Source organism: Pocillopora verrucosa, chromosome 2 (assembly GCF_036669915.1).
Source record: "Pocillopora verrucosa isolate sample1 chromosome 2, ASM3666991v2, whole genome shotgun sequence".
NCBI lineage: Eukaryota > Metazoa > Cnidaria > Anthozoa > Scleractinia > Pocilloporidae > Pocillopora > Pocillopora verrucosa.
The window spans coordinates 6,289,623-6,304,801 of record NC_089313.1 but is presented as its reverse complement, the minus strand read 5'-3'; the positions used below and the strand labels follow the sequence as shown (position 1 = coordinate 6,304,801).

General features: G+C 38.3%; 1 protein-coding gene across 4 annotated transcripts; it reads right to left on the bottom strand.

Moving 5' to 3' along the window:
• Positions 1 to 9,108: 9,108 nt before the first annotated feature.
• On the bottom strand, positions 9,109 to 14,814 carry LOC131790074 (neuropeptide Y receptor type 2-like). Of its 4 annotated transcripts, none has more exons than XM_059107255.2 (2): positions 14,703 to 14,814; positions 9,109 to 10,304 (listed from the first exon to the last, which is right to left on the bottom strand). In XM_059107255.2, the coding sequence occupies exon 2, from the start codon at positions 10,265 to 10,267 to the stop codon at positions 9,194 to 9,196; it is 1,074 nt and encodes a 357-aa protein (XP_058963238.2). In that variant the 5' UTR covers positions 10,268 to 10,304; positions 14,703 to 14,814; the 3' UTR covers positions 9,109 to 9,193. The 4 variants fall into 4 exon arrangements, with proteins under 4 accessions (XP_058963238.2, XP_066018548.1, XP_058963239.2 ...); XM_066162451.1 differs by lacking the exon at positions 14,703 to 14,814 and adding an exon at positions 11,990 to 12,259; XM_059107256.2 differs by lacking the exon at positions 14,703 to 14,814 and adding an exon at positions 12,070 to 12,259.
• Positions 14,815 to 15,179: the final 365 nt, after the last annotated feature.

Here is a 15,179-nt window from a genome sequence, read left to right as displayed (position 1 = left end):
GAATTCCTGTCATGAAAATTGAAGAAGAGAGAAGTTAGTAAACGACCCTTTCTACTGTTGAAAACTTGAGCCTTGTGTTTCTTTGTCGGTCTTCTTCGCTGAAATTTTGCATTACAGAGTATAAACTATTTTCCATCAACATTGATGGACTTATCTTGTAATAATAAAAGGTTACACCTCGTAAACTTGGGCAAGCAAAACATTTTATTGGCTCAGCAACCGTAGCAGCCCGCCGCGCGCAACTCTGGAAGTGAGGCGCGGCGCGCTGACAACAATTTTTTTTTCACTGAATTTTTTTCTTGGAATCATGACACAGATTTCGCTGAGAAAAAAAGACCGCTCTAAGTCTGATATTTACTCGAAGGAGGAAATGCCACAAGAAACTTTTATGCCATGTTCGTCATAAATTGAAAAGACTGTTTTGAGACTCAGAATCAGTTTTTCATCTGTGCTAGAAATGAAATCGTAGTTTGACAAATTTAATTGTTTTTGACTTGGCACTTCTTCGAAAAAGATATCTCAGATATCTGATATCTGAGAAAAAGAGTCTTTTAAAAGAGATCGGTCTATATCTAATCGAGACTTCAGTCACTCTCTGACCGGAAAAGCTTGAAAAGTTAATTAATTAATCACATGCCCCACGGCAAAAATTTGAAAAAAACTTCTGGACACAAGAAGGTATCAGAGAAAATTTTTGAAACACTACAATTCGAAATAACTTTGTCAAAAACTTTTGAAAACGTTGTTAAAATCATCATCAGATATCTGAGTTTGGATGGATGTCACAGCGAGTGTCATCCTCTAAATTTGCATTCCCTTTACGTTTATAGTTGACAAACATCACAACATAGCCACACACGAACACATAGGCCATTAAAACTCACGTTTTCTTAGGGACTTGTCAGAAATTAGCAGGGGGGGGAGGGGGGGTGGAAACAGAGGGGGGGTCACAACTTTTTGAGCCTCAGAAAAGGGAGGGGTCATGAAAAATGGGCAGTTAAAAGGGGGAGGGTCATGCAAATATATGCCCGTGATCATGTAGAGGTTCACCCACAGAAGAAAAAGGAAGTTCTTTATTTGGCAAAAAAAAGAGAAAAATACAACGGTTTACGGAACGTTATGGATATAAACTGTGAAGTACTATAGCAAGAATTTAACAAACATGTACTTTTCATTTATAACCATGCTATATAGTCTTATTGAAATTATGAATAATACTGACGCACCCTAGTGTATTGCAAGAACTAGATTTTAACATTTTTACATGAGGGGGATGGGCCTTGATATTTTAGGCCAAGCTCAAGGGGAGGGTTAGCAAATTTCACTCCCATTGCAGGGATGGGTCACCTAATTTCCGAACCTAAATTTAAAATTCCCACCACCCCTCCCCCCTGCTAATTTCTGACAAGTCCCTTATTTTCGTCAAATTTACAATGCGCGGTCTGAGATGTGCAGAGCTCTTTGAAGAGCAGGTTCTCAGGATCAATATTGACGCTGCGGCTGCGGGTAACTTATGAGTGTTTGTCCGTGTTAAACATCGGTTATCATGTACACGCAGCTTTCTCAATTTCCCTTATTAGTGCTATGCTGAATACCCCACTCTCACATCTTTCCGTACCTCTTCCATTTGTTCTTCCAAAGTCTAATGTTGGCTTATCGTCAGTGACAGGCATTCAATCACTTTGCGGTAAGCCGCTGAAAATTTTTTAATTAACACCCGGAACACGTACGCAGCGTGGCAGATGGTTGCATATATATCATCCTTGAGAAAAATTTTTCCTCCTGGTGCGAGTTTTTTTACAGAAGCTTTGAAGGAGTTGATTTTTTTAGATAATATTAGCAGTGTTTAACAACGTTATTTAATCATTATAAGCGTGGAAGCCACTAGCAAGTCCTTAAGCTCCACTAGTTTTAATTGAGCCGAAAATCACTGGCTGTGGTGCCACATAGAACGTAAATGTTCCAATTGTTACGTTGCGCTCAAAGAGAGCAGATAGAAAGCTTTATAAAAAATATTTTTCCGCATATGAGAAACTGCCCTGTCTTAATAGTTACGTTCATAAAAACAGCTTTAAAAGCGATATGTTTCTTTGTAAATATTCAAATTATTTCGTTGCACTTAAGGAGAAAATATAGAACGCCGTTAAAATCATTTTTCCGCATGAGAAGTAAAAGAGCCATAAATTACGTATTACGGTTTCGCAAAGCAAAAGCCGACATCTCCAATAAAAAGATTATTCTATTTGACATGAGGAATAGTTGATAAAAAATTGTCTTTTTCGAACTACTTCGATGCGTGTAAATGGCGAAAAATGAAAACTTGCTTACCCCTCAATAACAGAAGCGTGCTATCCTTTTAGCCACTGCTAACTAATTCGAACAAAAATTAGATTATTAAATATCTATACCTGTTGAATTCTGCGTTGTTCATGAACCAAACAGCTCGTAAAAGTACTGCGAGTCAGTTGCGATCGTATCAGAGCAACGCTGGTCAATTTGAATTACAAAGTGAAGCTAGTTGACAGAAAACATTTGTGTTTACATGGGTGGTGCCTTGTAAGAGTTGGTCAATGCCAGATAAAAATGCATGGTACCACAATTTAGGTCATTCCGAGAGAGTAACATATCCCACCCAAGCGACTCGCCTACTTTATTGATCATATCAAATTGCGAAAATGATATCGCATTTGAATTCATTTTTAACTTCGTCAATTACTTGGAAATTTTCCGCCCGATCGAACAATGTAGTATTTACAATTGCAAGCTTTCCTTGACAAACGTTTGTTGGCATTTGGATAGGGAGAAGAATATGACAAAATTAACCTTGACAGCCAACTTTGTTCTAAAATTTACACGTCAGGTTTTAAACAATAAGACTTGTTAAAATTAACAAGGGTAGACAACTTGACAAGACGCTTCCTGAGGAAGAACAGTTGTGAAGAGTTTTGAGGAAATTCAGCCCCAGCGCTTAATTTCCCACGACAATAGCTTTTGACGAGTGTTCTCTGATAACATCTCTGGGAAACTTTTCCTTGACATGCAGACTTCAGCTGTCGAGATAAACTCGCTATCAATTCAAATTCGGCGTGAAGAAATACTACAAAATTTGTTGGAGTGACTTTTTCGATTATCTGAAAATGTGAAGTACACGAAATTTATCAGATTTATCTAGCTTCCGACTGAAAAACAATGATCCTTTAAGGTTTGCAAAATGTAATTTGTAGTGACTAATTTAGTAGACGATCTGAAGTTTCACAGAGGCAATTACATATATGTTATTTGCCGGCTAAGGGTCGGTCCGTATGGTGAAAAACTGTGACCGAGGTCTTGAAAATGCATTTCAAGACCTCGGTCACAGTTTTTCACCATACGGACCGACCCTTAGCCGGCAAATAACATATATGTATTCGACTACGTCGAGTTTTCTATGTAACTGATGGCTCCAGCTCAATCTCTAGCCCCTCCTCACCCCACACCCCACAAACACACTCACGTTTCAGTGTGGAAGAAATCAATCGCTCTGACGAAGGGCTAACGATCGAAACGTTAGCTTTTTTACCCTTTACGGTGGCCAATTTACGTTTTCAACTCAGTTGTTAACATTAAATTACCTGGAAGAAAATTGGCCAACCAAATATTTATTATATATACTGATCTTTTCACAAATCATTTCAGAGGAATTGTGCTGGGTGAAATAAACCACAGACACACGAGATACTGTTTTCAGGATTGCGAAAACGATTTTTGTGCAATGAACGAAACGACTATCATCGAGGGTATGCAGTTGGCTTGGCTTACGATGACCCCCTCCCCACCCCTCACGACTCGATACGTTCCGCTGCCTCTGACAGAGCCTAAAGCTGTCTATTTTACAAGGAGATTTTCTTCCAAAATTAACTGGGAATTTCTTAAGAGGTAGGAAGTGGCACTAAAAATAAGTATAACACCTTTTAAGATGCAGTTTGAGAGCTTAAGAGCAGACAACTTACATGTAAGTTCCGGTTACAAGCCAGTAGGCGTAAGTATAAACTTTAGAAAACACTTCTGATGCAAATGACCATCAGTCTCGAAGAGCATTAAGCGATGTCTTAGGAAAGAGTTCCGACAGCAAAAGAAGTATCACTTTTTTGCTAAAAGAGAATGTATCCAGGTCTTTCAGAGATCTAATAAGTAATGCCTTGTAAGCTGAGTTCTTCTGCCTTATATGAAAAAAATTGGTTGCACCCTTCTTCCAGCTTGAAATTTATCCAGTCTCACTTCATGACGTAATTTGACTCCTAAAATTATTCGATTAAAGAACTGTCCAAAGTTGTTTCTCAAATTTCTACTTACTTATGCTATCTTGATCCCACTCTTGCAACCATGATTGGACATTTTCTTGTCGTCTATTGGAAATTTGCAACAACAACCAAAAAGACAACTTGTTTTTTTACATCCGGATGTCTGACCTTCTATTGACTTTAGTCCAAAATTAGTTTCACACCAATTTCTTACCTTAAAGTTAGAGCTGTTTCTGAAATTATGGAGAATTTTCTTTGGTGAATGAACTGATCTCGCCAATCTGCCGGATTAAGAAGAATTCTTCAGTCAGGGTAGTGGCTTAGCACGTTATCGGGAAATGAGAAAAAAAAGGATTAATCAGGAAAGTACGGGTTGTTCTACTTTTGGTTCATACGATATTAAACATTTAAAACAACTTTAGGAACAATCGAGATGTCGATTCTTAATGCAACCTTTATAATAAAGTTCGGATATAACGCGCGCTGTCATTGGTTGAAAGAGCGTGCTCTATGAGAGTATAGAGCATAGAACTGAGCTACAGCTGTCACGCCATCTGCCAAATTGTACCATGTTCGACCTTTTCCGGGACTTCTTTTTAGCTTTTTTCCAATAATTGAAAGTGAAATTTCGAAACAAGCGAGCCGTCAAGTAGTAACAGAAGAACCAAAGAAAGGTTTGTAAACATACCAGGCGCCGTTATTTACGTTATTAAAACGTGGGCAGATACGAAAATCCTCAAAGGAAAAAAAAAATAGACATTCCGAGTTTTAAAGATTTTCACGTTCAGTTAGATTGCAAGCTTACGTACGGTAATGAAAATCAAACACAGCCAACACTCGTATAGTATATAAAGTTCAGAGTTCAAAAACAAAACAGAACAAAACAGAAATGATGAAAAATATAACCAAACTGACATAATTGTTAAAATTCATACTAATCATGACGGCGTCTGAGCAAATATGATCATGCTGAAGTCCATCGCGGTTCACTTATCATTCCGCCCTTCGAGTGAAAAATAAGAGCTCGCTCTGATATCCTTTCCAATGTGTTGAGTGGAAAGTCACTTCAGTCACTGCAGCCGAGTTTTGCGGCGCTGTCATCCCGAGCGATCTTCATGTTCCGGTGAATTCGGCTGTCGTTCATTTAAAAAACACTCGCCTTGAACAGTTTGTTTTCTACCTTGTCATGTGAAAAAACCCGCGTGTTTTTATGAGCCATAATTCGGCTGAAGTTCACTGAACATTTCACTTCAAGATTCTGAATTAAAAACTTCAGGCAAAAGCGCTAAATTCGACCTGCCGAATTATTTTAGTTTGTAAACTATCGCAGAGTGTGAACTTTGATGGTTTTTGAACTTTGATGGTTTGACACTTTTGACAGCTTTTGTCTTGTACAGCCAATTAGATTATTTGAACCATTCTAACAGGGATTCTGATTGGCTTATTGTAGCGTGCTCTATGAGAGTATAGAGCATGCTGACGACACTGTTCTTCGCTTTGGAAATAAAGTTTGTTTTGAAAATTGAAAGTAATACATGGGGAATTTAACGGATTCTTCATTATAAAACAAATAGAGAAGCCTCGACTGTGCTCTGTTCTGTTATAAAGCACGTAGGAAGCGGCTAGAGCACTCAAGAAGTGGGAAGAAACACTCGACTACGTCTCGTGTTTCTCCCTACACTTCTTTCGTGCTCTAGCCGCTTCCTGCGTGCTTTATAACAGAACAGAGCACAGTCAAGGCTTCTCTATTTGTTAATTAGCAGATGGATTTCGGCAGCAAAGCTCTGAAACGATAAAATGCTCTCTAGTTGAATGAAAAGTAAACCAAAATTTGAACGATATGTCTTGTGTAATGCCCCGAAAAATCAATACTTCGAAATACATTTGCATTTATTCAACTCTCAACCTCCGAATGAAATCGCTAGACGATGATAAGCTTTGATAATTCTCCTCTTTGAATAACGTCTAATATACAAGTCTAGCGGTGCATGGTAACTTAAATCAACAACGAAAAAAATCTCATTACGAATCAGTCCCAGCTCGGGAACCTCCCTTTGTAAATTTTCATCAAACTTCTTCATTATTATTTATCTTCAATTAAAGCTGAATTTCCACGCTCAATTTTTCAGCTGTTTACATTTCAAGGATCCTCGCGAAATCAACTGCTCCACTCCTCACTTTAAAAAAAACCGCGAAGTCCAAATGCGACCGAAACTTGGTGTCGGGAGTCGGTAGAGTTTTTTGGTTAATTATTTCAATAATGCTTTGTAGCTTTCCAAACGATGGGATTTTAGTTAACAAATATAGAAGCCTTGACTGTCCTCTGTTCTGTTATAAAGCACGCAGGAAGCGGCTAGAGCACGAGAGAAGTGTAGGGAAAAACACGAGGCGTAGTCGAGTGTTTCTCCCCACTTCTTGAGTGCTCTAACCGCTTCCTAAGTGCTTTAAAACAGAACAGAGCACAGTCAAGGCTTCTCTATTTGTTTTATAATAAAGAATCCGTTAAATTACCCAAGCACTACTTTCAATTTTCAAAACAAACTTTATTTGCAAAGCGAACAACAGTGTCGTCAGCATGCTGTATACTCTCATAAAGCACGCTTCAATAAGCCAATCAGAATCCCTGTTAGAATGGTTCAAATAATCTGATTGGCTGTACAAGACTAAAGCTGTCAAAAGTGTCAAACCATCAAAGTTCACATTCTGCGATAGCTTACAAACTGAAATAGTTCGGCAGGTCGAATTTAACAGTTTTGCCTGAAGTTTTTAAGTCTCTAATACAGAATCTTGAAGTGAAATGTTCAGTGAACTTCAGCCGAATTATGGCTCATAAAAACACGCGAGTTTTTTCACATGACAAGGTAGAACACAAACTGTTCAAGGCGAGTGTTTTTTGAATGAACGACAGCCGAATTCACCGGAACATGAAGATCGCTCGGGATGACAGCGTGGCAAAACTCGGCTGCAATGACAGATGTGACTTTCCACTCAACGCATCGGAAGGGATATCAGAGCAAGCTCTTATTTTTTCACTCGAAGGGCGGCCGATGTATTTTCTGAGGTTTGCTTTACTGTGATGACCGGAGATCGCCATGATGAGCGAGTCGCGATGGAATTCAGCATGATCATATTCGCTTAGACACCGTCATGATCAGAATGAATTTTCACAGTTATGCCAGTTTGGTTATATTTTTCATCATTTCTGTTTTGTTCTGTTTTGTTTTTGAACACTGAACTTTACATACTATATGGATGTTAGCTATGTTTGATTTTTATTTTCGTACGTAAGCTTGCAATCTAACTGAGCGTGAATCAATCTTTAAAACTCGGAATGTCTATTTTGTTTTTCCTTTGAGGATTTTCGTATTTGCTCACGTTTTAATAACGTAAATTACGGCGCCTGGTATGTTTACAAACATTTATTTGACTTTTTTACTACTTGCCGGCTCGCTTGTTCCCAAATTTCACTTTCAATTATCGGAATAAAGCTAAAAATAAGTCCCGGAAAAGGTCGAACATGGTACAATTTGGCAGATGGCGTGACAGCTTTAGCTCAGCTCTATGCTCTATACTCTCATAGAGCACGCTCTTTCAACCAATGACAACGCGCGTTATATCCGAACTTTATTATAAAATCGGAAAGAAATGAAAAAAGATACATAAATGCGCGAGAAGAAATCTCTCTTTCTTTAAAACAGGCCTGGAATATGTAAATGTGGTTGCATTTTGTTGGGCAGTGTTAAACCCAGTCTCGATTGTGCCCGACGGCTTTCGAGCAACTTTCCGCCTTTGGAGCAACTTTTTGCGGTTCTAGTAACCTGGAACAATTTTAGTCATTCTGAGCAATTTTAAGGCAAAATATGGGTTTTTATGTACGAAGCGCACATATCAAGCACGAAGAAGTCAACAATTTTATTGAAAACTTTACTTTATGCGAATTATTTGAAGGTCTATCAGCCTTTTGAACACAAGCTGTCAGTTGACAACGTTTCGCTGCCCTATTTCGATTCTTATCAGTAACAATGGACTCCTGTCCTTATCTAATATAATTTGTTCCGTTAGACTTAGATTATCCTTAAATTTCGAATTCGCCACTATTTGCTAAGTTTCAAGCTATCGATGTTAACAATCATTATGAAGAACGATAAATAAAGCTTTTAACTAACATTTAAATAAAAATAACAAGAAATCTAGGAAGTAAGTTTTTCATTTTTGGCAACTTGTAAGAAACTTTTTGGCTTTCTAGTGAACAACTTTCTAGCATTTTACGAGCACAATCAGTGATAACATACATGAACCCCCAGAAATAAACTTTCCTATGTTTAAAGAACATCAAAAACAAAAGGTAATTGTGAATAATTCCCATGCGACTTCGATTTTGTCCTTATTTCAGAAGGGAAACAATACCCCTTGCGGAAAATATGGGGTTTTGCGTTGAACTTCATAAGGCATTTTTACCAGATATACTTTGGTCCTGATCTAACACCATATTTCAGTGACTTATTTGCAAGGAAATGTGTAGCAGCGAGTAGGGAGAATTCATAATCAGATCCTGGGAGTTAAAGGGTTAAGGGTCCTCACTCTTCGAGTTACTCGACGGCCAGTTAAGAAATATATGGGACACTGCTACTGAATTTTAAGTGACACTGTTTTACTAAATTAAAAGGAATCTGAATCAACAAATTCACAGTAGAAAGGAAGGGAACTCGTGCAGCGCTAACCATTAGTACGCGTGTGGAAGTGCGGGACAGTGTGAATTCCTTCCACTACCCGTTCACCCCCGTTCCCCTCCCCTCCTCCTCCCCCCCCCCCCGTCGTGTCCCCCTATTTCAACAGCTTAGAGCTAAGCGTGATTCGATTCAGTGACTATCTACTGACTTCAGTTTCCGTTTTCTTTTTGAAAGATGCTTTTGTTAGCGCCTACACATTACTATCTTTGAAAAAGCTTGTGCGAAGAATCTGTTCATTGTACCATAGCACAAAGGATGAAGAGCACTCGGGTAACACGTAAGCGCATAAAAATATCGGCGGAGCATTCTTTGATAAGGAAAGTGGTAACGGCCATTCACGCCTGCAAAATATTCCCACAAAAACAAGGCTTGATAGGGGATATAACAAACTACAAATGACAAGATGATAACGTAGATCATTCTTAACAGGTCGCGTTCAAGCTCCACGTTAGACTTGCACCCCGATCTGGAGTTTAAGTTGCTAGCTGCCCTCGGACGAACGTAGATCGCCGCTCTTGGGTCTGCGTACGAGTTGCTTCGTGATGCTGACGTAGTCATAGTTATCTCGGACGCTTCTTCGACGCTTCTTCGGAGCTGATGACGCCTGAGTTTAACTGCCACAGCTCCATAGGAGCATATCATAACCAGGTAAGGTATTAAGTAAGAGAGGACAAATCTCACGATGCTATAAATTTTCTGGTCACTGGTTGAGAAGTTTGACTTGCAAACTTTGTGCCCCGATGGCAACTCCACCAAAATCCGTGTTGCAGCTAAAGGCAGTGATAAAGCAAGGGCTGCAAACCATAAACCTCCAATCACCGCCACCATTATGGATATTTTTACTTGTTTCTTAACCGGGAACGTCATTACCCGATAACGATAAATAGCAATGGCCGCCATGTCACTTGTAACCACAATAATAGCCATGACTTGTAGAGGAATAATCAGCCTACAAGTAAACTGTCCAAAGTTCCAGCTGTGCGTCTCATAGTACACCATGGTAAATGGAAGGCAGATTGAGCTGATGATTTCGGCTACAGCCAAATTTGCTACCAGATAGTACGTGAATGGTTTGTATCTTCTGGGAAGTTCCAGTACTGCTTTTAAAACCAATGAATTGCCAATCAAACTGGCGAGTATTATGACCGAGAACACTACGAGGCGAACGACCTTTGATGCTCCCGGCTCGATGAAATGCGACCCAGCAATGGAAACATTAGGTTTGCCATTTAGCGGTTGAAAGCTCGACGAGTTCATATTCCTTACCAGACTAAAACAAGCTTGTTATGAATTCCTGTCATGAAAATTGAAGAAGAGAGAAGTTAGTAAACGACCCTTTCTACTGTTGAAAACTTGAGCCTTGTGTTTCTTTGTCGGTCTTCTTCCCTGAAATTTTGCATTACAGAGTCCTAAACTATTTCCTATCAACATTGATGGACCAATCTTGTAATAATAAAAGGTTACACCGCGTAAACTTGGGCAAGCAAAACATTTTATTGGCTCAGCAACCGTAGCAGCCCGCCGCGCGCAACTCTGGAAGTGATGCGCGGCGCGCTGACAACAATTTTTTTTTTCACTGAATTTTTTTCTTGGAATCATGAGGTAGATTTCTCTGAGAAAAAAAGACCGCTCTTAGTCTGATATTTACTCGAAGGAGGAAATGCCACAAGAAACTTTTATGCCATGTTCGTCTTAAATTGAAAAGACCGTTTTGAGACTCAGAATCAGTTTTTCATCTGTGCTGGAAATGAAATCGTAGTTTGCCAAAATATAATTGTTTTTGATTTGGCTATTCTTCGAAAAAGATATCTCAGATATCTGATATCTGAGATAAAGAGTCTTTTAAAAGAGATCGGTCTATATCTGTTCGAGACTTCGGTCACTCTCTGACCGGAAAAGCTTGAAAAGTTTATTAATTAATCACATGCCCCACGGCAAAAATTTGAAAAAAACTTCTGGACACAAGAAGGTATCAGAGAAAATTTTTGAAACACTACAATTCGAAATAACTTTGTCAAAAACTTTTGAAAACGTTGTTAAAATCATCATCAGATATCTGAGTTTGGATGGATGTCACAGCGAGTGTCATCCTCTAAATTTGCATTCCCTTTACGTTTATAGTTGAAAAACATCACAACATAACCACACGATCAAATAGACCATCAAAACTCACGTTTTCTTATTTTCGTCAAAATTACAATGCGCGGTCTGAGATGTGCAGAGCTCTTTGAAGAGCAGGTTCTCAGGATCAATATTGACGCTGCGGCTGCGGGTAACTTATGAGTGTTTGTCCGTGTTAAACATCGGTTATCATGTACATGCAGCTTTCTCAATTTCCCTTATAAGTGCTCTGCTGAATACCCCACTCTCACATCTTTCCGTACCTCTTTTATTTGCTCTTCCAAAGTCTAATGTTGGCTTATCGTCAGTGACAGGCATTCAATCACTTTGCGGTAAGCCGCTGAAAATTTTTTAATTAACACCCGGAACACGTACGCAGCTTGGCAGATGGTTGCATATATATCATCCTTGAGAAAAATTTTTTCCTCCTAGTGCGAGTTTTTTTACAGAAGCTTTGAAGGAGTTGATTTTTTTAGATAATATTAGCAGTGTTTAACAACGTTATTTAATCATTATAAGCGTGAAAGCCACTAGCAAGTCCTTAAGCTCCGCATATGAGAAACTGCCCTGTCTTAATAGTTACTTTCATAAAAACAGCTTTAAAAGCTATATGTTTCTTTGTAAATATTCAAATTATTTCGTTGCACTTAAGGGGAAAATATAGAACGCCGTTAAAATCATTTTTTCCTCGTGAGAAGTAAAAGAGCCATAAATTACGTATTACGGTTTCGCAAAGCAAAAGCAGACATCTCCAATAAAAAGATTTTTCTATTTGACATGAAGAATAGTTAATAAAAATTTTTCTTTTTCGAACTACTTAGGATGCGTGTAAATGGCGAAAAATGAAAACTTGCTTACCCCTCAATAACAGAAGCGTGCTGTCCTTTTAGCCACTGCTAACTAATTCGAACAAAAAATAGATTATTAAATATTTATACCCGTTGAATTCTGCGTTGTTCATGAACCAAACAGCTCGTAAAAGTGCCGCGAGTCAGTTGCGATCGTATCAGAGCAACGCTGGTCAATTTGAATTACAAAGTGAAGCTAGTTGACAGAAAACATTTGTGTTTACATGGGTGGTGGCTTGTAAGAGTTGGTCGATGCCAGATAAAAATGCATGGTACCACAATTTAGGTCATTCCGAGAGAGTAACATATCCCACCCAAGCGACTCGCCTACTTTATTGATCATATCAAATTGCGAAAATGATATCGCATTTGAATTCATTTTTTACTTCGTCAATTACTCGGAAACTTTCTGCCCGATCGAACAATGGAGTATTTACAATTGCAAGCTTTCCTTGACAAACATTTGTTGGCATTTGGATAGGGAGAAGAATATGACAAAATTAACCTTGACAGCCAACTTTGTTCTAAAATTTACACGTCAGGTTTTGAACAATTAAGACTTGTTAAAATTAACAAGTGTAGACAACTTGACAAGACAATTGCTGAGTAAGAAGAGTTGTGAAGAGTTTTGAGGAAATTCAGCCCCAGCGCTTTATTTCCCACGACAATAGCTTTTGAAAATTGCTCTCTGATAATATCTCTGGCAAACTATTTCCTCGACAGGCAGATTTCGGCTGTCGAGATAAACTCGCTATCAATTCAAATTCGGCGTCAAGAAACACTTCAAAATTTGTTGGAGTGACTTTTTCGATTATCTGAAAATGTGAAGTACACGAAATTTATCAGATTTATCTAGCTTCCGACTGAAAAACAATGATCCTTTAAGGTTTGCAAAATGTAATTTGTAGTGACTAACTTAGAAGACGATTTGTCATTCTGAGCAATACTAAAAAATTGCAAATTGACATCTGAAGTTTCACAGAGGCAATTACGATCATGTATTCGACTACGTCGAGTTTTCTATGTAACTTCTGGCTCCAGCTCAATCTCTAGCCCCTCCTTACCCCACACCCCACAAACACACTCACGTTTCAGTGTGGAAGAAATCAATCGCTTTGACGAAGGGCTAACGCTCGAAACGTTAGCTTTTTTACCCTTTACGGTGGCCAATTTACGTTTTCAACTCAGTTGTTAACACTAAATAACCTGGAAGAAAATTGGCCTGACAAAATATTCATTATATATACTGATCTTTTCACAAATCATTTCAGAGGAATTTTGCTGGGTGAAATAAACCACAGAAACACGAGATACTGTTTTCAGGATTGCAAAAACGATTTTTGTGCAATGAACGCAACGACTATCATCGAGGGTATGCAGTTGGCTTGGCTTACGATGACCCCCTCCCCACCCCTCACGACTCGATACGCTCCACTGCCTTTGACAGAGCCTAAAGCTGTCTATTTTACAAGGAGATTTTCTTCGAAAATTAATTGGAAATGTCTTAAGAAGTAGGAAGTGGCACTAAAAATAAGTATAAAACCTTTTAGGGTGCAGTTTGAGAGCTTAAGAGCAGACAACTCACATGTAAGTTCCGGTTATAAGCCGATAGCATAATTATAAACTTTAGAAAACACTTCTGATGCAAATGAACATCAGTCTCGAAGAGCATTAAGCAATGTCTTAGGAAAGAGGAGGAGAAAAACATCCGCAGATTTTGCGGAGATGAAGACACCATGGCTGCATTTTTAGTAATTTCTAATTGGTGAGCTTAGTTAATTAATCGACTGTCTTAGCGTTTACTGGAAAATTATAGACCGCCAAGAATTTCACAAAGAGAAATGCCGGCGCTGGCTGACTATAATTGAAATAATTTCGTTTTATATTGATGCTTTACGAAGGAATTGTCTGACTTACTTTAAAGTCAGAGGAAATTTTGGAATAAGCCCGTGATCAGCTACAGCCAATATCCTTATCTTTATATTTGAAAGCAAATACGTATAATTTACTCCTACATTAAAAGAAAGAATAAACCATGAAAATGAATTAGTTTGAAAAGGTGGAATCACTGAGGCAGAGTATGTAGGTTTGAAAATTTTTCTATCAACCGTGCCGCGCAACAACAAATATTATATATCTCTCGCAAAGGGAGGTATTGCAATGAAATAGTAAGAAAATTACTTATAACTGCCACAAAAGCTTCAAAGGCATGTTTTGATCATTACTAGTCTAAAGCCGAGCAGAATAAGTGCAGGTACAGAAAGAAACCAGACTTAATAAATAATGAAGTATTACCACGAAAGACGAATACTAGAACTTACATTTAAGTTCCGACAGCAAAAGAAGTATCACTTTTTTGCTAAAAGAGAATGTATCCAGGTCTTTCAGAGATCTAATAAGTAATGCCTTGCTAGCTGAGTTCTTCTGCCTTACATGAAAAAAATTGGTTGCACTCTTCTTCTAGCTTGAAATTTATCCAGTCTCACTTCATGACGTAATTTGACTCCTAAAATTATTCGATTAAAGAACTGTCCAAAGTTGTTTCTCAAATTTCTACTCAATTATGCTATCTTGATCCCACTCTTGCCACCATGGTTGGACATTTTCTTGTCGTCTATTGGAAATTTGCAACAACAACCAAAAAGACAACTTGTTTTTTTACATCCAGGTGTCTGACGTTTTATTGACTTTAGTCCAAAATTAGTTTCACACCAATTTCTTACCTTAAAGTTAGAGCTGTTTCTGAAATTATGGAGAATTTTCTTTGGTGAATGAACTGATCTCGCCAATCTGCTGGATTAAGAAGAATTCTTCAGTCAGGGTAGCGGCTTAGCACGTTATCGGGAAATGAGAAAAAAAAATTAACAGGAAAATACGGGTTGTTCTATCTTTAGTTCATACGATATTAAACATTCAAATCAACTTTAGGAACAATCGAGATGTCGATTCTTAATGCAACCTTTAGCAGATGGATTTCGGCAACAAAGCTTTGAAACGATAAAATGCTCTCTAGTTGAATGAAACGTAAACCAAAATTTGAACGATATGTCTTATGTAATGCCACGAAAAATCAATACTTCGAAATACATTTGCATTTATTCACGAACTCTCAACCTCCGAATGAAATCGCTAGACGATGATAAACTTTCATAATTCTCCTCTTTGAATAACGTCTAATATAGAAGTCTAGCGGTGCATGG

Coding starts and splice junctions, on each gene's coding strand:
- LOC131790074 (XM_059107255.2), bottom strand. CDS start 10,267: ATGAACTCGTCGAGCTTTCAACCGCTAAATGGCAAACCTAATGTTTCC.